Source organism: Neomonachus schauinslandi, chromosome 1 (assembly GCF_002201575.2).
Source record: "Neomonachus schauinslandi chromosome 1, ASM220157v2, whole genome shotgun sequence".
NCBI classification, from domain to species: domain Eukaryota; kingdom Metazoa; phylum Chordata; class Mammalia; order Carnivora; family Phocidae; genus Neomonachus; species Neomonachus schauinslandi.
The window spans coordinates 77,044,194-77,069,162 of NC_058403.1; the positions used below are offsets into that span (position 1 = coordinate 77,044,194).

A 24,969-nucleotide genomic window follows, 5' to 3' on the forward strand; every position below is an offset into this window, starting at 1 on the left:
GGGAAAGCGTTATTACTGCTGTTGTTATATTTACATAGTAATAGTTATAACATCAAAATATCCATATAGCCATTATAGCTTGGCAATTTCAAATCCATCTGTATTTCATCTAGTTACTAGAGGTAGGCAGATACCTTACTTTTAATTATAAGAAAAACTGGACTTAGTGTGTCCTGTTCAAAAGCATGTAACTAGAGGGGCACCTGGGTGTTGCAGTCATTTAAGCATACAGATGTTTGGTTTCTGCTCAGGTTCTGATCTCAGGGTCATGAGATCAATCTCCATGTGGGGCTCCAAGCTCAACGCAGAGTCTACTTGCTTCTCTTTCCCTCTCCCTCTGCCCCTGCTCTCTGTGAGCTCTCTCTCTCTCTCTAAAGTAAGTAAATAAATCTTAAAAAAATAAAACAAAAACACATAACTAGAATAAGTTGTTCAACTAGCAGTCAAACATAAGTCTTCTATCACAAGGTCAAAGAAGCTTTTTAGAACTAAAGATTCAAAATACAAGAAAATAGTTTCTATAATATTCTAAGAGAGCAAACAGACTAAGTGAAGTTTTTAATTATGTAAATTCAATAATACGTAAAGGACAGCCCAGGACCAAATAAGAGCAAAGGTATATAAAGGACAAATTTAAGAGGCTTTTTTGTTCATTGTTAACAAAAATTGACTAAAAATAAGGAAAAATAATCATGTTATTTCTATTTGCCAAAGGACCAATCCGTTGCATAAAATAAATATAAACTGGGGTATGTATTGTAGGATTTGTGGACCTCTGATTATACCATATACTAGAATGGGCAAAACTAATCAACAGTGCTAGAAATCAGAACAGTGGTTGCCCTGCAGCAGGAAACTTCCTGGGGCAATGGAAATGTTCTACATCTTAACTGGGTGGTAGTTACATAGGTATCTACCTTTATCAAAAGTTATCAACCTGTATGTTCAAAACATATGCATTTTCTTGTATGTAAATTACATCTCAATAAAGTTAACTTCAAAAAAACAAAACAAAACAAAAAAATAAATAAATAAATATAAACTTCCTATCCATGTGGAATCTGAGCTTTGATTTTACAAGCTTGCTACATTTTATCAGTAAGATTTTATAGGAAAATCAAGATTTTTGTAGGAAATCCATGATATGTATATCTAAGACACAAAATTTTTAAGACATAAAACTTTTAATAGATTTTAAAAGATCTAGACTCCAAAGTGAATTGGAGGTCACCGGTTATAACCGCAACGTAATCATTTTAACTTATCAATAGTACAAAAAGTTTCTTCTGTTAAGTTCTCCTATATGAAAATATACTCCCAAGAAACTCACATGGTTGCTCCCCTTTCCTGGCCTCCAGATCTTTGCTTAGGCGCTCCCTTCTCAGCAAGGCCTCTGGACCACCCTGTCCTCCAACCCACAGCCTTGATCTCATTCTAATGCACTTTGTATCAATGTATGAATTTTGTCTACATCCACCAGTTTCACTAACATGTGGGTTTCATGCGAGCAGAACCCTGTATGTCTTTTTGCTATAAAATTCCCAGTGCTATAAAGGTGCACACACACACAGGCACATGGAATATCTGCTGAATGAATGAATCATTTCTTCCTTTGTCTCCCCCAACCTGAAATTTAGAAGAAAGAAAATCAGACAATGGACTAAACCATTTAACTAGTTCCCATGACTTTTCCTCTCTAAAACTTATTATGGGAAACTATAAATATATATAAAGGTAGACCAAATAATGCTGAGTGTTGCATGCACTCAACAATTATCAACTCATAACTAATCTTTCTTTCACCTATCTTCTCAATCATCAGCTCCCTACTCTTATTATTTTGATGCCAATACCAGACACAATTAATTTCCTCCTCAAATATTTTTGATGTTTCTCTAAAACATAAGGGCTGGGTTTTTTTCTATATAGTTATAGTAACATCATCACCCGTAAAACACAACAATAATTCTATAACTTTGTTATTTAGTTTTCCTTCCTGATATGAATAGCATTTAGATGCCTAAATGGTGGCATCTGGTCACCAGTGACTCTGCATGATCACAGACTGACTATTCTTACTGTTGCTTCTGATTCCAGCCCCAAGTTACTTGTAATCAACACTCTACGGAGCACAACACTTGTATATAATCAATACATACTATAATGTGCATTCTTGACCTCACTGAGAAAAGAATACCCCAAGAAGGTTTGCTGGTGCTTTTGCTAGAAAGATGTTGCTGACCAATTAAGACCCACAGTGACCAATCAGAGCCTTAAAATATCACTCTTAGCCATGCAGAATGCAATGTTTGTGGATAGAGAAACAAGGCAATAAAAAAGCATGGTTGGGTCCCCAGGATAACAAGAAAATTTGGAATTCTCAAATGACATTCCTAAAAAAATGGCTTTGAGTTTCAAAACAAAATTAGTAGGTAAAAGGATTTCTGGGGCTTCTGAATGCAAGCCAGCAGAACTCTGAGAAGCTTCAGCTGGGGATGTTACATTAAAGTACCTTAGCTCTTTGTGAGTTGTAAAGCTCTCTTTAGGCTCTGGATAGATGTTCATCCACCACAGAAACAATCACTGAATTCAGGAGCTTCCTAGCACGGCTTATTAATATGACTTCAACCACACACCTTACCTGTGCCCTGAAAGCACCTTCATCAAGGGGTGGTGGAGGAGGGAAGTTTCCAGGGCTGGATGGAAGAGCACCAGGATCATCTAAAGGCGGAGGCGGGGGTGGAAAAAAGTCACCTACAGAAAGGAAATGCAGACATGAAGTGAATACAGATGCAATTGTGGAGCGCTCTTGAAAAACATACATTTGCTGCCATTTTTCCGCTTTGTAATTGGCTTTGACATATAACTTTTTGTCTCTTAGAGCAACTATCCTCTATTATAGCTCTTTTCAGTTTCATCAGTAGCCTTAATTTTGAGAGAATGAGGACCAGATCTGATACTTAGAAGAAACATAAAAGCTAGTCTAGAGGGGGCAGGTATGTTCAGCCAGAACAGAGAACGTGCTTGGGGTGGGGGATGGCTGAGGTGTGTAAGACTTGGTACTTACCCTCAGTAAAGTTTCAGTCAAGTAGAGGAAGAAAAAAATGTGTACACAAATAAAGATAATACAAGATAAAATATATTAAGATGAGAAACAAAGTCTTCTGGAAGCTAAGATAAAGGAAAGTTTATCCCCAGGTGGAGGGAGCAAGGAAGGCTTTACCAGAGCATTACAAGGGCCCCTGAACATTATGATACAGACACCAAGTCGGCTTGGCAGAAAGACAGCGGAACAAAGGCCTCGGTTAAAACATCCAGGGCCTAGAGAATAAGGAGCAAGTTATTAAGATAGCATAAATATGGGAATGTAAAAGAATACTAGTACGTAATAAAAATAGGTGCAGTGACAAAAAAAAAAAAACTTCTAAGTGTGTTGCATGTCTAGTAAGTAGTTTGAATTTTATCATGCATGCGGTGGGGATCCAACAAGCATTTCTGAGAAGAAAAAACCTGGTTGCAATATGATTTACTAAAGACTAATCTAAAAGTACATGCAGGGCCGATCAGGAGCAACTGAAATAAGTAACATCATTGAAATCTATATACAATCCAGGCAGGATGTTATGAGGGGTCAGCACATCGAGAAACCTCAACATCACCGACCGACCAGCACAGCATACCAACGTTATGTTGTAGTAAGAGAACACCTAATCTCTAAGATCTGAGGTGTACATATAAATCCAAGAGCTCTATAGTTTCACGCCATGTAATTTTTTTAAATACTTCACAAGAAATCCTATTAGGAAAAGGAAACTTCCATTTAAAAAAAATTCTCTGTTTGCCTTTTTCCTTCAAAAAATAATATTTTAATAATAATAAACAATATTCATAGATAAGTAGCTTTTCTTTGCATTTCAGATGCTCAACACTTAACTGGTAAGGCAGCGGGTTCTGCCACTCAATGAGTTGCTCTCGGACAGTACCAAAATATCATGATTTAAGCTGTCAATAAAAAAGACTCTAAATGGCACAGTGGAAGGATGGTGGCTTGGATTCATTATTCTGATACACCTTGGAGATGGTTCATGTGGGCCCTATTTGTCCTATAAATAACAGTCTTAGAATTAGAAGAGTAGTTGTCCAATCTAGCTCCCCACTATATTGCGACTATGAAGCCGTCAAACACACTATATTTAGAGTACTGTACTTTGTGGACTCTCACTATGCACCAATCACTGCTAAGATTTTCAAAGGCTACCTCTTAGTCCTCCAACCCTCTGTGCTGATGGTTCTCAAACTTTAGAGGTCATCAGGATCTCAGAAAGGTCTGGTTAAACACAGATGGCTCTGTCCCACCCAGAGTTCCTGATTCAGTAGGTCTAGAGTAGGGTCCGAGAATGTGCATTTCTAATAAACGCCCAGGGGATGCTGATCCTATTGGTCCTGGGACCACACTTTGAGAACCACTGTTATTTAAGCAAAGTATTATATTATTCCTATTTTAAACCCCATAGGATTAGAAAGGTTAAATGACTTATGTCATATAGAAACATTTCTGTTTCTCTCACCTTTCTGGATGTGCACATCTGGAGACATGCTTTATCCATATCCTTATTGGGGTTATAAGTCTCATAAACCTTCAGTAACTCTACCCAGTAGTTCTAAAAACTGGCTACTTACTAGAATCACCAAGAAAGCTTATCTAAAAATACCGATGCCCAAATTCCGTCTCATGTCAAACCAATCAGTATCTTGGGGATGGGGGGAAGGGAGCGGGGAGGAGGGGTCAGGTGCCACTACTCCTTTAAAACCCAAATGAGTCTAATGTGCAGTCAGAATTGAGAAACTATATTGGCCTTCCTTCGGTCAAACATTGCACTAAAAAAATATTTAACACCTGTTAAATAAAAAGAATTGTCACCAAGTTGTTTTCTGCCTTGAAAAGTCAGAACGTATGAGAAGAATGCTCACAATGAGATCTTAAGTCATCAGCAAATGAGGTCTAGGTTGATGGAGACTGGTCCTACCAAATTCTAGTGCACAGCCTAATTTGCTGGTTCAAATGTTCTATCCGGACCTATGCCTTCTTCATACCTAATTTAAAAGAAGACTTCTAAGCACCTTCTTATACTTTACCACATTTTATTATGTCACAGAGAACTGCTGGAACATTAAACAGAATCAGAACTGAACGGAATCTTGGAGATCATATTATAAAGGTAGAAACAGGGGCCCATGAAAGCCACATGAACAGTCCAAATTCTCAGCAAATTATTCTTAGAATAAAAAGTACAACCTTTTGTCTCTGCAGTCCCTTCCAACTAGTCAGTCCCTGAAAAACGTGGGTTTGAACTCCGCAGGTCGACTGACACACAGATTTTGTACAGCACAGTCCTGTAAATGTATTTTCTCTTTTTTTTTTTTTTTAAGTTTTTATTTATTTATCTGAGAGAGAGAATGGGAGACAGAGAGCATGAGAGGGAGGAGGATCAGAGGGAGAAGCAGACTCCCCACTGAGCAGGGAGCCCGATGCGGGACTCAATCCCGGGACTCCAGGATCATGACCTGAGCCGAAGGCAGTCGCTTAACCAACTGAGCCACCCAGGTGCCCATGTATTTTCTCTTCCTTATGATTTTCTTAACATTTTCTCTTCCCTAGCTTACTTACTTGTAAGAATACGGTATATGACATATATAACATAAAAAACATGTGCAACGGACTGTTTGTGTTATCAGCGAGGCTTCCGAAGGATCAACAGTAGCTATTAGTAGTAAATGTTTTGGAGAGCCAGAAGACATGAGGATTGTCAACTGCATCGGGTCAGTGCCCCTAACCCCCCCCGCATCAGTCAAGGGTCAACTGTATATCCTTCCTGACTATATTTCTAACACGAAAATTGAATATATATAATGAGGCACAGGTTGGCAACAATCCTAGGAGGGTGAAAAGGAACAGAAAAGGAAGAAGGAATGTATTTTTAAAAGAAATAACTTGAAAACAACAAAAATCTAGACTGCTTCTTCTAGGCGAAGAAGAGATTAAGATTTTTAAAAGCCCTAGTAATAAGCTCATAATAATTATCACATAATTTTCAGTTTTCCAAGCTTGACCATCATAGGCCTCTTCCTTCATTCTTTGGGGTGGAGCTCACATTTTAAAACGGTGTGGAGGAACAGGCAAATGCCTAAGCAACAGACACACCCATGATAAAGGATAGAAAATGGGTCCTTTGGAGGGAAACATAACTAGTTGAGATAGTTGGAATGAAAAGCTCTTCATAATTATCTTAAATCAGACTAAGAACTATTTCGAGAACTCTTGATTTACGGTTCACCAGTTTAACAGGCCATTAAGCAAAGGAAAATGCTTCTAAGTTACAGGAAAAGTCTGCTTAAGAGAGAAGGCAAATTTCCATGTTTAAGGAAGATGGCAAAATGGAAAGAACAAAACAACAAAGTGTGTGTGTGTGTGTGTGTGTGTGTGTCTGTGTGTCTGTGTGTGTGCCTGTGTTGGGGGGGGATTCTTTCCGTTCTAGCAGATTTTTTCAAACAATGAGAGAACATCTGGCTCAGAAGCTCAGGTGGTGACCCTCCTAGAGAAACACATCTGCACGGAATCAGCTGCAGTACCTTGCAACTAGCAATGCTAAGCTGTAGACCTTCCCATTAGTTCATGGCCTGTCCTCCTCTCTGCGTGCCAGGGAAATCCAGATGGAATTTTCAGACCCCATGAATTACAGGGGCATGGAATAAAATCAAGCAAGCAAGCCAAAAAAGAACACACCATCAGGCAACTGGAACAATGCAGGGATACATAAAATCTAAGATGCAAACATTTAGTTTTAGAAGAAGGGTATGGTGCCGGGGTGGCTCAGTCGGTTAAGCGGCTGCCTTCAGCTCAGGTCATGATCCCAGGGTCCTGGGATCGAGCCCCGCATCAGGCTCCCTGCTCAGTGGGGAGCCTGCTTCTCCCTCTCCCTGCCGCTCCCCCAGCTTGTGCTCTCTCCCTCTCTGTGTCAAATGGATAAATAAAATCTTAAAAAAAAAAAAAAAAAAAAAAGAGGGTAGTCACAGCCACATGCCTACAAACCTGGCTTCCTCCTTACCTTTTTACTCACCATCCAAAGCCTACCCACAGACAAAATACATTTATCCCTCACTTGCCAGGTAAAGAGTTGACTCAAGTTACACAGCTAATGAAATATGGAGCTAGAAAGGGATCCTCACTCTGCATTGGAGAGAAGCTAGGAAGTATCTCACTTAATTTGCTCCATATGATCCCAAAGAATTCATCTAATATTCCAAAGATTTTTGCTTTGTGCCGGAAATAGCACCATGGGGCAGCTAAAGGGTGAATCGTGCAAAAGTATATATCCCTAACTCTCAAAGAGCACTTTATGCCAACTTACTGCCACAAAATAGCTTGTAATGTATAGCATTTACCTGAGAAGCAACTGAGGCAAATCTGCCAAGAACCCAAGTATGCATCCTTTCTCCAGCTACCCTTCCTAGTCTAGGGGTTAGAAGGCAGTAGCACGAAGAAGCAGATATGGCTACATGCTGGGGGCTGAGTTATCAGGCACTGTAGGTGCCCTAGTAACATGGTTTGGGCATCTATGAAAGGCATCTACCCACCTGAATGCAGAGCTCACTTCTCCCTTCATCAAATCAAGGCTCCCATAGAGGGAAAAAAATTACTAGTTACATGTGCTGGTAGTGAAAAAACACAAGGGAATAATTAAACGCAGATCATCAGTGAAGTCAGAATTAATTTACTATAGTTAAAAAAAAAACAAAACAAAACAGAAAAAGCATCATTCTTTTCCTTCTTCAAGCATCCATGTACACCTGCACGCATACACGGGGATTCACATAGCAGCCCCTTGTGTGCCTCATAGCACACAAGGGTCTATCACAGCATCTCCAATACCTGGTTGCACTTGGGTGTTTATGGTCATTCTCTCCTACTTAGACCGGAAGCTCCTAACAAGGACAGCCCACGTACAATTTATCTTTCTAGCTCCACATCCTGCCATGAGATTTGGGCCATGGCATGCTCTCAGTAAATAGATTAGCTGAATAACTGACATACACAGAAAGCCATTTAATCACTCAACTGATGTTTTTAAAAAAATGGCCTGATGCCTTACATGTTGTTCAAACGTCAATGTTCAAATGGCCAAAGGTATCTAGCTAGAATGCAGACTTGGACTCAGCAGGCGTGGGGTGAGGCCTGAGGCTCTGCATGTCTAACATGCTTGCCAGGTAATGAGGCTGTAGATCCACGCTCACCACAGAGAGGAGCATGGCTTTGGCAGCTGTTGGTTCTCCCACTTTCTTATGTGGATGCTTTTTGGTTGTTTAAGGAAATAAACATTAAGGTATATATAAAGAAGATCACTTACAGCCTTTTCAAATTAAGTATTTAAATTATGAGTGCACAATAGATTAGATTGGAACACACACACACACACACACACGTGAAAAAAATGTAATTACAGTGGCCAAATCATAAGCAATTACAGTGACCAAATCATAGGCTTCCAGTAAAAGCAGTTATCCATTTCTGTTTATAGTAAAAAATAGAGAACAGAAATATGTTCAAAAGAAAATAATACAAAATCCCAAGCCTAGAACCTGAAACACAAACCCCAGCTCCACCCTTTACTTCAGAAAAGGCAATACTACCATCTCAGGTTTGGCCTCCCTCACCTATGAAATGAGGATGGCCATATCCACTTCCCCGTGTCACTCTGCAGATCAAAGCAGTTAAAACAGTGACTTTGAACCTTTTTTGACCCCAACCCAGAGTAAAGAAATAACCTTTTATATCATGATGCAATACGACTACTTGGGACGTATCTAAGCACACGTATATCTGAAACAAGGTTTTCATGAAACCATACTTAACTACATGTAATGCTCACTGCAATTTCTGTTAGATTTATTTATTTAAAAAGTGTTGGTTACTCCATGGAATAACCACCACCAAAGTGATTGTGATGGACCTCACCTCCCAGCTGAAACATCACTAAGCGAATGTGCATGTGACTTGTACAATGTCTACATAACCGGTGACAGTCCTTGTTGCTTTCCACATAGGCACAAGAGGACAACTCAGTCTAAAGCTGCCTACTCAAGAGACCAAGTCTGAGAAGGCAAAGCTCTCGCAATAGGTTGAGTAGGGGGTGCCTGGGGGGCTCAGTTGGTTAAGCGACTGCCTTCAGCTCAGGTCATGATCCTGGAGTCCCGGGATCGAGTCCTGCATCAGGCTCCCTGCTCAGCAGGGAGTGTGCTTCTCCCTCTGACCCTCCTCCCTCTCATGCTCTCTCTCTATCATTCTCTCTCTCTCTCAGTAAGTAAAAATCTTTAAAAAAAAAAATAGGTTGAGTAGATGGAGTGGAAGACAAAGCCAAGGTGACAGGAGTGGCAAACCCTTATAGTGTTCTCCTCAGAGATGAGAGGCAATTTATTACAAAACAAAGCAACTAAAGACCCTTTACAATTTCACCCTCAACTCCATCTTCACTTTATATGAAACACACTTGCCACCAAGGAAACTATGCCAGAAAGCACACTGAGTGAAATTTTTTAAAAATGAAGCATTCACAGGGCGCCTCCTGGCTAGCTCCGTCCATAGAGCTACGACTCCTGATCTCGGGGTTGTGAGTCTGAGTTCCACATTGGGTGCAGAGTTTACTTAAAAAAATGAGGCGTTCACGGTTTAGAACAGCATGCATAATGGTATCATTTGCATGAAAACATATATGTCTGTATTGTCATGGATTATCTTTTAAATGAATTCCTAAGAAATTGTTAACAGCAAGTTGCCTCTATGAAGAAGTTGAATTTTGTCACTAGGGACAAGAGCGGAAAAGAAGCTTACTCTTCATTACACAAAATTTTAACCTGCCGTTATTTTACCCATTTATAATATTTTTAAATTCCAGTAGAGTTAACATACAGTGTTATATAAGTTTCAGGTGTATAATACAGTGATTCAGCAATTATATACATTACTCAGTACTCTTACTCCCCATCACCTGTTTCACCCACTCTTCACCACCACCTCCTCTCTGGTAACCATCAGTTTGTTCTCTATCATTAAAAGTCGGCTTCTTGGTCTGTCTCTTTTTTCCTTTGTTCATTGACTTTATTTCTTAAATTCCTCATATGAGTGAAATTACATGCTATTTTTTTAATTTTTTTAAAAATTTTATTATGTTAGTCACCATACAACACATCATTAGTTTTTGATGTGGTGATCCATGATCCATTGTTTTCGTATAACCCCCAGTGTTCCATGCAGTACGTGCCCTCCTTAATACCCATCACCGGGCTAACCCATCCCCCCTCCCCGCTCCCCTCTAAAACCCTGTTTGTTTCTCAGAGTCCATAGTCTCTCATGGTTCATCTCTCCCTCCGATTTCCGTCCCCCTTCATTTTTCTCTTCCTTCTCCTAATGTCCTCCATGCTATTCCTTAAGTTCCACAAATAAGTGAAACCATATGATAATTGACTTTCTCTGCTTTACTTATTTCACTTAGCATAATCTCCTCCAGTCCCATCCATGTTGATGTAAAAGTTGGGTATTCATCCTTTCTGATGGCTGAGTAATATTCCATTGTATATATGGACCACATCTTCTTTATCCATTCATCTGTTGAAGAGCATCTCGACTCTTTCCACAGTTTGGCTATTGTGGACATTGCTGCTATGGACATTGGGGTACATATGGCCCTTCTTTTCACTACATCTGTGTCTTTGGGGTAAATACCCAGTAGTGCAATTGCTGGGTCATAGGGTAGCTCTAGTTTTAAATTTTTGAGGAACCTCCACACTGTTTTCCAAAGTGGCTGTACCAACTTGCATTCCCACCAACAGTGTAAGAGGGTTCCCCTTTCTCCACAACCTCTCCAACATTTGTTGTTTCTTTCCCTGTCCATTTTGGCCATTCTAACTGGTGTAAGGTGGTATCTCAACGTGGTTTTGATTTGGATTTCCCTGATGGCTAATGATGATGAACATTTTTTCATGTGTCTGTTAGCCATTTGTATGTCTTCTTCGGAGAAGTGTCTTTTCATATCGTCTGCCCATTTTTTGACTTAATTATTTGTTTTTTGGGTGTTGAGTTTAAGAAGTTCTTTATAGATCTTGGATACCAGCCCTTTATCTGTAGTGTCATTTGCAAATATCTTCTCTCATTCTGTGGGTTGCCTCTTTGTTTTGTTGACTGTTTCCTTTGCTGTGCAGAAGCTTTTTATCTTGATGAAGTCCCAAAACTTCATTTTTGCTTTTGTTTCACTAGCCTTTGGAGATGTATCTTGAAAGAAGTTGCTGTGGCCGATGTCAAAGAGGTTACTGCCTATGTTCTCCTCTAGGATTTTGATGGATTCCTGTCTCACACTGAGGTCTTTCATTCATTTTGAGTTTATCTTTGTGTATGATTAGAGAATGGTCAAGTTTCATTCTTCTGCATGTGGCTGTCCAATTTTCCCAGCACCGTTTACTGAAGAGACTGTCTTTTTTCCATTGCATGTTTTTTCCTGCTTTACCGAAGATTATTTAAACTCAATTTAATTAACATACATTGCATTATTATTTTCAGAGGTAAACTTTAGAGATTCATCAGTTGTACACAACATGCAGTGCTCATTATATCAAGTGCACCCCTTAATGCTTATCCCCCAGTTACCCCATCGCCCCACCTACCTCCCCTCCAGCTCATTTCCCATAGTTAAGAGCCTCTTATGGTTTGTCTCCCTCTCTGATTTTGTCTTATTTTATCATATGGGGAATTTAAGAAACAAAACAGATGAACATTGGGAAAGGGAAGGAAAAATATATGCTATTTTTAAAATAACATGTATACACAAAACCAAAGAGAAATTTTCAGTACCTAGAAATGTGTCATCTGCAAATATTGAGCTGAATAAGGTTTTAAAAACTGCCAGGAAACACTGGGATATGGCAGAGGTCAAGAAACCATTGAGGATAAGTCCCATTGAATGCAACACTTCTCAGGCTTCTCAACCTATTTACTACCCACTGGTCATAACTAAAAATATGAAAGGAATTACCCTTAGTCAACCAGTTATCTTCAGTAGAGAGGATAAAAATCCTGCTTATTCCTAGAGCCAAAGCCTATGCATTATCTCAGTGTGACCTCGGACCTCTGTCCCAGAGAGAGATTAAGTCCTCGTGGAGTTATTAATAAAGCGGCTCCTGTACTCGTATTTTGCTCCTGTTCCTTGAGTGTGCAGCCCCTCTGAGAACTCTCTGGGAGAACTGATAATTATCAGGGCAACGCTGGGCATTCCCGGTTCCCTGTCCTCATCATACAAAGAGCAATACCACCAGCCCCGCTTAAGTGATGCATCTTCATCTGTATGTGAGGAGATATGTGACCTTAACAAGTGATTCCCAATTCCTTAGCTCTCACACTAGACACTTTTGGAGTTCAGGCTTTCATTATACATAATTATACATTAGAAAATTAACCTTTCTATTTTCCTTCCATTTTTATTTTCTGCTCCTTAACTAAAAACAGATTGTTGATTGTGATAGTACTTAATTTTCTAAACAATGTCATTTACATGGTAGGACTAAGATTAAAAATAATGAAACACAATATTGATGACAAAATAGGAAAATCTGCATTTTTCTGTGCTATTCATATATAGAGGAGTGTTAAGGGTAAAACTTTTCTCAAGAAAATTTGACAACAGGTATCAAGAGCTGTAAAATATTTATGCACTTTGATGCGGCAACACCACTTTTAATAAATTGTCCTACAAATGAAGTAACTGGAGAGTATATAGAAAAGCATGTTAAAGAATCTTCATCACAATGAAATATAATGGAAATAATCAGAATGTTCATCAATAAAGTATTGGTAAAAAAAAAATCAACTGTAATCAATCACACACTGGAAAATTGTATAGCCATCAAAATAATGATTTTCATCTAGATCTGACATCTATTTATTCACTGACTGAGGGCCTTTTCTGTGTCAGGCATTATTCTAGACATGAGGGGGGGAAATCAAACAATAAGAACAAAAAAAAAGTCCTGCACTCATGGAATTTGTATTCTATCAGAAGGAGAAGAATACTTAAAAATAAATTAAATAAAACATAGTATCAAATGGTGATTAGCACCATAGAAATACAGAGCAAAGAAATCAAGGGAGTGCTAGGGTGGGGGTGGTATGCCACAATTTGTAAGAGAAAGGTTGGGAAATGCCTCACCAATGTGGTATTTGAACAAAGACTTAAATCTAGTGAGGGAGTGAGTCATGGAGTATCTGGGAGAAGAACATGAAGAACTTTCTGACATATCATGTGAGGAAAATAGTGGCCTACTGTATAGTGTTTATCACATGGTCCTCTTTTTGTAGAAACCTGTATGTTAACAATGGTTGTCTAGAGCTTATGGGATGAGCTGTGTTTTTTTTTTTTTTCTTTTTAATCCTTCTCCTTTTGGTTCAACTGTTACACAATAAATGTGAATTACAGACATGCATTTTTTAAAAATCAAAGGAAGACGCTGTGAAATGAATCGCAGAATCTACTCAAACCCAGTGTTTAATTTTAATGTGCCACTATATTTACCCAAGCCCAAATGTAATGTTTCCGTCATCTTTCTAAATAACTTTAGCTTGAAATGTTCATTGTGATTCTCAAATTAAAAGCAAGAAGAATTATTTATCCTAAAGTGGATAAAGTCTCCCTGATTTTCAAATGGACAGTTTCACTCTAAAATTCGCTAATACAGAATCCCCAGGTCTTCACTGAATTCAACAGTCCTTGTGCTTCACCACAAATAAATTGTTTGTATGAAGGTGAAACACCTGAGTGCATCACATCTAAACATACTGCATTCCTCTATTATACTGTGGTTTCCATTTGTTGAAAACAAATTCAATTTCTTAGTCAAAAGCACTGAATGATTTTTAAGTAATATGAAATTGGGAGGACGGTCTGGTTCTGCAAATGGACTAGAACCAGAACTAACATTTTTAATCCACCAACTGTCATCTGTCTTACAAAACATGCTAATTGCTACCCAAACAACAAACCACCCTATATATTTTGACTTCCAAAGATGGGCACTCAAAATGAATAGGGCAATGACTTAAGTATGCCTAAGCATCAATCTTCCATCAGCTATTGAGATATCTTCGGCCCCAATACCAAAAAGTGAAATTCTCTCAAAATTGAAATAAAAATTAAAATTCATGTTGTGGACAGAGAATGAGGCAACAGTCCAGGGGAACAACAACAACAACAAGAACAACAAAAATCTTCATTTACCACTGAAAAAGGAAGGTGGAAAACAAATAGTGTGCTGAAAGACAATTCCAAAAAATACCCCATTCCTTTGGAGATAGGACATCACCCTGTGGTAGTCACTGAGGCCAAAAGCCTACCTTCCCCCCAAAGATGGTGTGAAGCTTAAGGGGGTGAGTTTTCACAATAAAAACACTTGAAATATCTCAGCTAACTTATTCAATCACTGCTGTATATGGATAGAGTAAACCATCCCCACTTTGAAGACAACATACCTCTCTTTCCTGCTTTAGCTCTATTAGAGCATGTATTCTGGTCTTTGTTAGTTTAATTACATATCTACTGGTTTCTCCTACTAGACTAAAAGTTCCTTGAAGACAGACTCTGTTTTGCTAATCTCTATAGAGAGCATATATAACATACAGGAGATAATAAATGGTAGTAATATTGTTTTTATAAATTATCATTATTATAAATCGGTATTATATTAAACTGAATTGAACGCTGAAAGAATGAACACATGTATTTTTACCCTGTACAACTTTACCCTTTTCCAATTATTGATATAAGGTCAATACAGTACAGTACTGATGGGTCATAGGTCCTACAAGGTGCTAATAGCTGGACAGCTAATAACAACAGTCTTAAAATAGCCACTGAGTTTTGCTGTTGTTGGCAGTGGTGGTGTTTCTACACATTACCTTACTCAGAGCATGTCCTGATACAGGCAATGAGTCCACATTCCTTAGTCATCTGATTATGGCGGCATCCCAGCCTCCAGAAACACGGCATCGTATGTATTGTACTTGCTCTTTCTTCCACAATAAAATATCTGTAGATAGGTCTTAACAGTACCTATATCCCACAAAGTATCTAGAAACTTCTTGAAAAATCCTCCAGGAATTTTGAAGAGTCAGAACTCTTCCCATAAACAAGAAATGGGAATGGAGGAGGAACAGGGAAATGAAGGAAGATGAGGGAGAGATGTAACATGGGCGAAATCTCAAAAGGTCAGTTCTTAAGGTGTTGAAACAGATCTGACTTTTAACTGAGGGCATACATCAGAATCTCATGGGGCACTTCCTTCTCTACTACTTGCAGCCAGGCCCTACTCTAGAATTCTTCAACCAGAATCTTTGGGGTTGGGAAGCCTGGGTGGCTCAGTCGGTTAAGTGTCTGCCTTTGGCTCAGGTCATGATCCCGGGGTCCTGGAATTGAGTTCTGCATCATAGGACCCCTTGCTCAGCAGGCTCCCTGCTTCTCCCTCTGCCTGCTGCTCCCCCTGCTTGTGCTCTCTCTCTCTCTCTCTCTGACAAATAAGTAAATAAAATCTTAAAAAAAAAAAAAATCTTTGGGGTTAGGATTGAGATATAAGCATCTTGATAAGCTCCCTGGCTGATTCTGATGTGTAGCCCTATTTAACAGTCATTGACTTCCATGAAAAACAGACTGAGGAACCAGCCTAAGTTAAAGAAGACTAAGGAGAAAAGACAACCAAATGTAGCTTGTGATTCTGGATAGGATCCTAGACCAGAAAACGGAAATTAGTAGGACAATTAATGAAATCTGAATAAGTCAACATCTTAGGAAGAAAAAAAAAGTCAACATATTAGATAGTAGTATTGTATCAGTGTATTAATTATCTGGTTTGCATACTTGTACTGTGATTGTGTAAGACGTCAACAATTGGGGAAACTGGAAAGACTAAGCAAAAACCCTTCATACTATTTTTCAGTGTTTGTGTACAGTCTGAAATTATTTCAGAATGAAAAGTCAAAACTTATTTTTAAATTTTAGGGGGGAAAAAAAGTGACTTCCCTAGTCCATAACTTTATCTTATAGATGGAGGAATTTTGGACCAGTGTAGTAAAGAGAAACAGCCAAGTGGTGTAGAACCATACCAAAAAATCCACTGCAACCCCAAATCTCCTAACTTCCAGCTAAGGATACATTTCCAACAGTACATGACAGATTTGGTGTGAGACTCTGAGACCAGTTGGGAATAAGAAGGAAATCTGTTCTGTCCCTACAACTTCAGAAGGCTATGATGAAGAGAAGGGGTTCTTGCTATTTAGGAGACCTGGAATAAATAGATCAGGAACATGTATAATATCTTCAACTAAATTCAGGCTGACTGCAGCCTGGGTAGGCCAGTAATCCTAGCTCAATGATCAGCAGCAGTGAAATCCCATAAAGCTTCCTTGTCCCCACCGTGGAACCCATTCCCCTGCTTCAGGAGACTCCTTGAGGATGAGAATGGCTACATGGCACCAGGGGCTTTCTATGATTTCTCCAGTCTTCATCTTTTCTGCATAAACGACTTCAAATTCTTCTCACTGAGAAATTCTTGTTACTATTTATATAAAATGATGCCAACCATTACTCACTCTCCTTCAACCCTGCCATTTCATCTAGACTGAGGCTTAGCAAATGCATAAATCCTTTAAAAATAATCAAATAGAGACACTCATTTCATTTCAAGGTGGTTGTTTTTTGGCATGATTTTTTTTTTTTTTTCAAAGGAGTACTAGAGCTGACAGGTACTTGCTCTAAAAATTTACTGCACCATCTGCTAACTGAAATATTGCTTTCACGGATTTATATTGTATTAAAAGGTCACTGGCTGTTTAAGACTTAAACAGTTTTAATCATTCTAAAAGTCTCTTAACAGTAAGAAAAGGAAGCTCAGAACAAACAGCAGCAGGGACTCTAATTAAAAGGGCCAATTCATCTAATTTTATTTGGGGTTAATTATTCAGGATTCACTCTTTGATGTGTAAGGAATAGCAATTAGTAATTTTAGTGATTTGAGAATCATTGGAGGTGTAATCAGTTAAAATGAGTGAGTGTTTACAACACAAGATGGTGAATTACTCTCTCAGCTGGAGAACAGGAACATTAGGCTCCAAGAGATCAAGGCTAAGGATTTCAGACCCTAGTAATAACAGTCACTTCAAAATAAAACACATGTCAACAGCATCTAGCATTCTGTTTGTTCTTAGCTACAGCAAGGCACAGAAGCTTCGCAAATTACCTTTAACCACATCTCCATCTTTGCCACTGTCCCCAACCACTTCCTTCTATTTGGCTCTTGCCACCATGGTAACCATAAATGCATTATATTGAAAAAAGCAATTCTAAATGAATAGACCAGTTATAAGCAACATAAGACCCAGAATAATCATGGCACCCACTTATTCCATGTCTGCATCTCTGACCTCCACCAGAATCTCCAGTTCAGGGCTCAACACTGAAAGCAGATACCCTAACTCACAGACCCGCTTACCTTCCCTTATGCCCTCTACTTTTCTATTTATTTCATTACAGCATGTGATTCTCCCAATCATACAGGTTGGGAGAAAGCCCCTTTTCTCTATTTTTTGTCCCACCATCCTCACTAAATATAGCAAGCTATATTGAATTATACCAAATTGTTCAGGGCGCCTGGGTGGCTCAGTCGTTGAGCATCTGCCTTCGGCTCAGGTCATGATCACAGGGTCCTGGGATGGAGCCCCGCATCAGGCTCCCTGCTCCGCAGGAAGCCTGCTTCTTCCTCTCCCACTCCCCCTGCTTGTGTTCCCTCTCTTGCTGTGTCTCTCTCTATCAAATAAATAAAATCTTAAAAAAAAAAAAAAACAGAATTATACCAAATTGTTCAAATCCATTTACTACTCTCCACCTCTCCTGCCACCCAAATAATCAACACCTCGTTACCTCTTATGGAGGGTTAATAAACAACCTAAATGGTTTCCATTATTCCTTATTTAGTTCTTTCCAACTAATCTGAGATACTGTCACCAGATTGAAAACATCCATTGGTCCCCCAAAAGCCAAAACAATTTTGAAAAAGGACAAAGTTGGAGGATTCTCACGCTCTGATTTCAAAACTCACCATAAAGCATCCACAGTGTAGTGTTGGCCCAAAAGCAGACCTAAAAGACCAATGGAAATAGCAGAGAGAGCTTAGAAATAAGTCCTCACATAAATGGCCAATTGATTCTATGGCAGTTGCCCTGGAGTCTTAGAGAATGATGGTTTGGGAACATTATGGGTTTCCCAAGACTTGACAGGATCTCCTACTGAACAGGCAGAATCCTAAAACAGGATGGGCCCCCTGGGAGGAAATGGAGAGAAACTTGACAAGCGCGGTTCACTTTACACTCTCCTAGAATGCTCTGGTAAGTGTGCATTCCTTGAGATTACTGCTGCACACAGCAGCTCTGGAAGTTTTGTACTTTAGAATGCTAAAGCTCCTACACCACATACCCAGTAATCTGCCTGACTGCTTCTCCTTGCTTCCTTGACTCCAAGAATTTGCTCCTGCCTTGTCTCCATCAGGACTTCCCCCTCTAACATGTCTTCATAGCAGAAGCCAAGTTATTCTCGGAGGCCCAGGTCACCTGCCAACCCCACATAGCCTTCCTTGGTAGCCCCCTGACAAGGGCACCTTCCCACCTCTCACCCTCTGCAGCACTTCTAGGGCACTTCCACTGTGTGTCTGGTTGAGAATACAAGAGCCATTCACCTGACTTTAGCGTGTGCTCCTTGAGAGGCCCCGTCATGTATGATTTGGCCCTCTAGCCCTATAGCACCTCTTCCCATGCCTCATAGTTGAGATTGAAGAGTTAAGAAAATATTTGCCAAGTGGGTATATGCATGAATTCTTGACAACTACAAGTTGAATCCTAGCCAAATAAATTATTCTTTAAAGGAAGAACTTGAAAAAGGGAGTGGCTACCATTCTCAAAATATGTGTGTGGTGGGGGGAGGGGAGAGAAAGAAAAAGAGAGAGAGGGAGAGAGAGACTGAAAGAGAGGCATGGGGTGGCTGGGTGGCTCAGTCGTTAAGCGTCTGCCTTCGGCTCAGGTCATAATCCCAGGGTCCTGGGATCGAGCCCCGCATCGGGCTCCCTGCTCTGCGGGAAGCCTGCTTCTCCCTCTCCCACTCCCCCTGCTTGTGTTCCCTCTCTCGCTGTATCTCTCTCTGTCAAATAAATAAATAAAATCTTTAAAAAAAAAAAAAAGAAAGAAAGAAAGACGGAGAAGCACAAGAGAGAGAGATTGAAAGATTGAGAGAGAAACGCAACTGAACATCCCCATGGGGATATTTTCTATAAATGGAACATGCTCTTGACTGGAACAGTGACTCGGTTAGCTGACTTAGAAATATAAAAGAAATAGCACTGTGGTATTAAAATACATCCCTTACAGTCACACCTGAACTATTTACTAGCTGTGTGAACTTGGTCAAATCATGAAACTTCCGAGTCTCAATTTTGTTGGTCAGATGAGAACAACACTTGTCTTATATACTGCCCAGAGTTGTGCAGACCAGATAGATAAAATTAAAAATAGTTTAAAAATCATAATGTCCTACACAAATATAAATTACTTTTATCTTGATGTGATTCTCTATGCACCTTGACCATAAACCCTTTCTTCACCTTTAGAAACTCAAATAAAAAACATAATTATTAACTGAGTAGATAACAGTCTTAATATGGCTCTTCACATACAGGGGTTCCAAAGAAGGGGTAAAGGCAGAGAGAGAGAGAGACAAGAGCATGAGTAACTAAAACAATAGCAAAATGAAGTCCCAGCAGTCAAATAAATAAATATTGTGCTCTCCCCAGAATGTTTAGAAATCTTGGAAAGGAACCATGTAAGGAGCCTGGAGGTGGAACTATCTTGGCACATCAAGCGCTTCTGCAACTGATTAACCCGACATTTCCTTGGGTCTGGAACTATTACTAGGTCATTCTTTCTTTAATGGACAAACTGTTCCTGAACAATTTTTAAGGCACAAATAGCTATTGTGACAAATCGGTCAAAGAGGTCAGTTTTGTCCTCAAAACCCAGTGAAACAGCCAAGCCAAAACAACCACAGGAAGTCACACACAGAAGAACATCCCCAAATCCCAGTGTCCTCTGCTCAGTTCCAGATGGGCTCCTCCTTGCCCACTGTGATCTGTAAACCCACACCCCCACATCTACGGTGGGCAAGTCCCACATGAGTGGCAAACTTCAAAAGGCCTGCAAAGTCGATTGGATGCTTATCCTCCAGGAACTTTTGTTTTTTGAATGAGAAGGGAAAATTCAAAAAGTAATCTCTTAAAAAAAAATCAAGTTTTGTCTCTAGGGAGGCACTCCAAGAAAAACCCCATTCCTTGTACTTCATTCACTCTGCTTTCTTCACTGCCTCACATTAGGAAGCCATGTGATGGAAGACAGTCCCAAATGCAAAGCTTGGTGACGTGTTCTGGGCAGAAGTTCAGGCACCTTGTTATGTTAGCAGACCCGGTCTGGCTGCCCAAAGACATAATTTAGCTGAGTGAAAAACTCATTCCCTCCTCCCACTTCATCTGGCCAGCTGCCTCAGAAGGGTTATCATTCTGGAGGGCAATGCATGTATGGCTCCCTTTCATTTCTCCGACCGTACTTCCAGCTCTCTGAGTTTCAAGTTCAGTGAGCTCAGCCTTGGCATTCAAGGATCTCCTTATGTCTCATCCTTAAGAGCATTTGTCCCAGATCTGTTTGCCAAGGACATGGTGGCAGTTCCCTTCCTGGCACTTGAGTCTGCAATATTATGCAGCTTCTTATAAACAGACCCAACCCACCACTTGAGTTACTTCTCCAAGTCCTACTGGCACTTTCATGGCTTAACTGGCACCTAACGGTACAACTTTATAAACTCACAATATCATCAGATTAGATGGGAATTAGAATGGAATGAGGAGGGTCTGCCAGTCTACCGGTTAGCAAACAATAGCCAAATGGGCAGATCCAGCCCATTTCCTGGTTTTGTAAATAAAGTTTTATTGACACACAGCTACGGTCATTAATTTATTTATCATCTATGGCTGTTTTTGTATTCTGCTAGTAGACCCGAGTAATTGAGACAAAGACATTTTAGCCAGCAGAACCTAAAATATTTTCTATCCAGACTTACAGAAAAGTTTGCCAACCCTGATCTAGTCCTTAAACTCATTTTGCAGATGAGAAGATTGAGATTCAGTAAGGCTGAACAATGTTCCTAAGGAGTCAGTAAAATTTGCAAAGCACAGTAACTAAGGCAGTGCGGGGCAGATGGTTTATACACATTCAGTAAATACTAGTTCTCTCTAGTGTTTGACAGGAAATTTTATGTTTCTTAAATGTGGAACTGTGCTGATTTTTTCTTTTTTTTAGAACACTGTTGCCCTTGAGAAATTTATTTGTCTAGAGGGGAGAACAGACATATAAACAGAGAATTTCGACATACTATTGTATGTATTGGTTTTCTATTGTTTCTGCAACAGATTACCACATACAATTGTTTAAATAAGACAAATTTATTACTTCACAGTTCTAAAACTCAGAAGGCTGCCATGGGTAACACTGGGTTAAAATCAAGGTGACTCCAGGTTTGCATTCCTTGTTGGAGTCTCTAGTAGAATCCATGTCCTTGTCTTTCCGACTTCTAGAAAGTGCCCTCATTCCTTGACTTGTGACCTTCCCCCTCCATCTTCAAAGCCAGCAAAGGCTATTGAGTTCTTTCCCATGTTGCATCACTCCAAAGCCTCTTTTGTCTCCATGGTCCACTTGCAAGGCCCACCCAGATCCTTGGAAAATTTCCCCATCTTAAAGTGAGTTGATTAGAAGCCTTAATTCCATCTGCAACCTGGATTCCTCTTTGCCATATAACCCAATACATTCACAGGTTCCAGAGATTAGGAGGTGGACATCTTTGGGGGGCCATTATTGTGCTAACCCCAAGGTGCCATGAAGAAGGGAAGTGTGCACACAGTGCTGTAAACCTCAACAGACAATTCATCAGCACAGAGCCACCATGCAGACATGAGCAAAAGCTCTTTCATGGCACAGATTTTCTGGAATTTCCCATAATTTTCTGAAAATTTCATCATGTTTTAGTGTATTCTTAGATTTACATATATATTACTAAAAATAGTTCCACTGTATTTCATACACATTGTTCTTTTATTTTTGCAACTAGCATCTTGATGTCACATTTAAGAAAAGAGAAAACAAAACCCTATTAGATATTAGGTTCGAAATTTTGAGAAGCAAGTTTGAATGAGAATGCAACAAAACCAGCCACATACTCTCCCTGTGGGATCACTCTCCTCAGCCCCACTTTGTGGATAAGGAAACTCAGAAAGACCAGAAACCTGCCCACACAGACCACAGCTAAGGCCCAGAGAAAGTTCCTTCTGAACCTCATAAATGGAATGAGGGACATTCGTGCCGTGTTTCTGTGATGATCTATATGGCAATGCCCTTAAAGGGGGTGGGGAATGGATAAAATCTATTACTTTAAGAAAAATGTGTGTTATGATTTAGCAAAGAAGTGGAGATAGATACAGCATATACCTGAGATGACAGAAATGTTTCATTTCAAATATGTTTACCTCTTCAGACAAAAATATAACTAAGGCTAAAAGACATAAAAATAGAGCCTCTACTGTTCTTATGATATAGAAAGAAAAATTATGCTTCTTTAGGAAAAAACATGAAGAGTCTCACAGAAATATTAACAAAAGTGTATCAACAGAATGTAACTGCATTTATAGATCCTGAGACACAACAGAGAAACTACCTCATTTAAGGAGAAAGAAATCACATAGTTTGAGAATGTGTGAGTGCCATGTAACTCAAAATACTCAAGTAGAGGCAAGAAGACTACTTGGCATGAAGATTATAAAAGAGATGTGGGCTTTATAAATCCAAGGAACTTGGTAAATGGTCTCTAAAGGCCCTTCCAGCACTGATAGTTGATGATTCCATGACTCAAAATACAAGGGCCAGTTAATGGCAATGAGAGACTCAGGCTTCTCTTCAATGGTTATAGTCAGAAAATGTCCCCTGATGCCATGACTGGACAGTTATCTTAGCTACAAGTAGGTGCTTACCAAGAATAGGGCATTAAGATAATTCTCTAGGCAAGATTAGACAAAAAGCAACTTGTAATGTGGATAATACCTATGTCTGACCCTAACTCCGTGTCACTGCACCATTGAAAATGAAGCTATTTACATTCCGAGTTTCCTAATAAGCTATATTCTGCTCACCATCAGGCCATAATTCTCCAAAGGACAGATGGGTGCTGACCTAGTGGTGTGAAGGGGGACACCTAGGCTGTCAAGCCTGGCAAATCCTACCCATCCCCAGAGGAATCCATAAACTTTCTTCATGAAAACAGCATATTCCCTTTGACTTAATAGATACATAAAGATCTGGTAGAAAGGCTTCAAGACATGTGAGAACTTTCTGACCCGACCCTTGTTAACTGAGATGGAGGTGAGGCAACCATATTTCTTAAATTCAGGTGTACACATTTCTACCCTTTACAATAAAAAACAATAAAATACCAAATTACCAAGATGGAAAATTCCCACCGCAAACAACTAGAGCTACCCAGAAAAGAAAAGTAAGTCATCCAGTCACGGGAGCTAAATGCCCTCCTGTTAAGAGAAAATATATACACATTCCCACGCAGAACCCTTTCCTTGTGAAAAGAGCTCAAGATGCAGGAAATAGTTTGATAGAGACATTATATTACCTAGACAAAACTGAACTAGATTATCTGTTTGTTCATTAGATTATGGCTTTAGGCACATTGTTCTTTGCTAAGAGCTCTTGACAAGAGCCGACACACACATTCTTTGGAATGAAGGCTTTTGTGAGAGTATTTTATGGTACTTAGGCTCTTGAAAAGACTTGTGAATGCTGTCACACCAGAGGATTAAACCCAATCTTTGGGGCCACCACCTTAGGAGGGTGCAGTTCACTTCGCACAGCCTTAACTAGGACATGTGAGCTATCTTGCACACCACACCAAATGGTTCCAACTCACTCATTGTGGAATTTCTCATGCTAACCCCCACCCAGTCATCTTAGTCACAAACCACACACAGGATTCTAAGTACCAATGGATGAAAATGAAAGCAGAGTCCTCCAGAAATGGAATTCAACAAGGTTTCATTTCTACCTATCATTAAATGGGGAGATATGCTCTTGGTTTTATTTTTATTTAAATTTCAGTCAGGGGCATCCTTAAGACAATAAATTCCCAGAACATATCACACTCCATGTTCTGATTCCATACTTTCTTAACCAGATAAAAAATCATGGGGCATCCACTTGGGGTCTAGTTTGTTTTCCTTTGTTTGCTTTCATTAGTAAGGCTTTTTCTGCATTGAATTTGGGTTTGCAATTATACCAGTGTACGGAGTTCAAAGAGTCCCATTTTAAACTTCCTTAAAGGAAGGACTCCCAATGGCAGGCAGTTCATCCCAAACCAACAGAGGTATAAACATAAGAAGACTCACATTTCTAAAAACAGAAGGACTTCTGATAATTCACTCAAACACCCTCAGCCTTTGTTTCTCTGATATTTAAGGGGCTGGGCTGTGGAGTGCCTATTAATCCCTTCAGTTATAAAATAGGTATAATAAGTATCGATCCATTCTTACAGTCAATACTTTGTCTACCTTGCTACTCTATTGATTCATGTCTATGAAATCATTTGAAATCATGGTATCTCAATGTTTTATCAATCACCAATAATATTTTAAGGCAAGGGCTCTTTGCACTAAAACACACAGAAACCAACAAAGCACACTTCTATGCTTGCTCCTTTTCCCCAAGTCTTCCATTTGTTAAACTATGTAGACCAACGT

General features: G+C 39.5%; 1 protein-coding gene across 2 annotated transcripts in view; it reads right to left on the reverse strand.

Annotated features, from left to right (window-relative positions):
* LOC110582716 (LIM domain containing preferred translocation partner in lipoma) overlaps positions 1 to 24,969 on the reverse strand; it is a 424,119-nt gene that overhangs the window by 350,642 nt on the left and 48,508 nt on the right. For both annotated transcript variants that reach the window (XM_044919939.1, XM_021692728.2), the window contains exon 2: positions 2,642 to 2,754. In XM_044919939.1, coding sequence (XP_044775874.1) covers positions 2,642 to 2,754 — 113 coding nt within the window. The remainder of the gene's footprint in view (positions 1 to 2,641; positions 2,755 to 24,969) is intronic.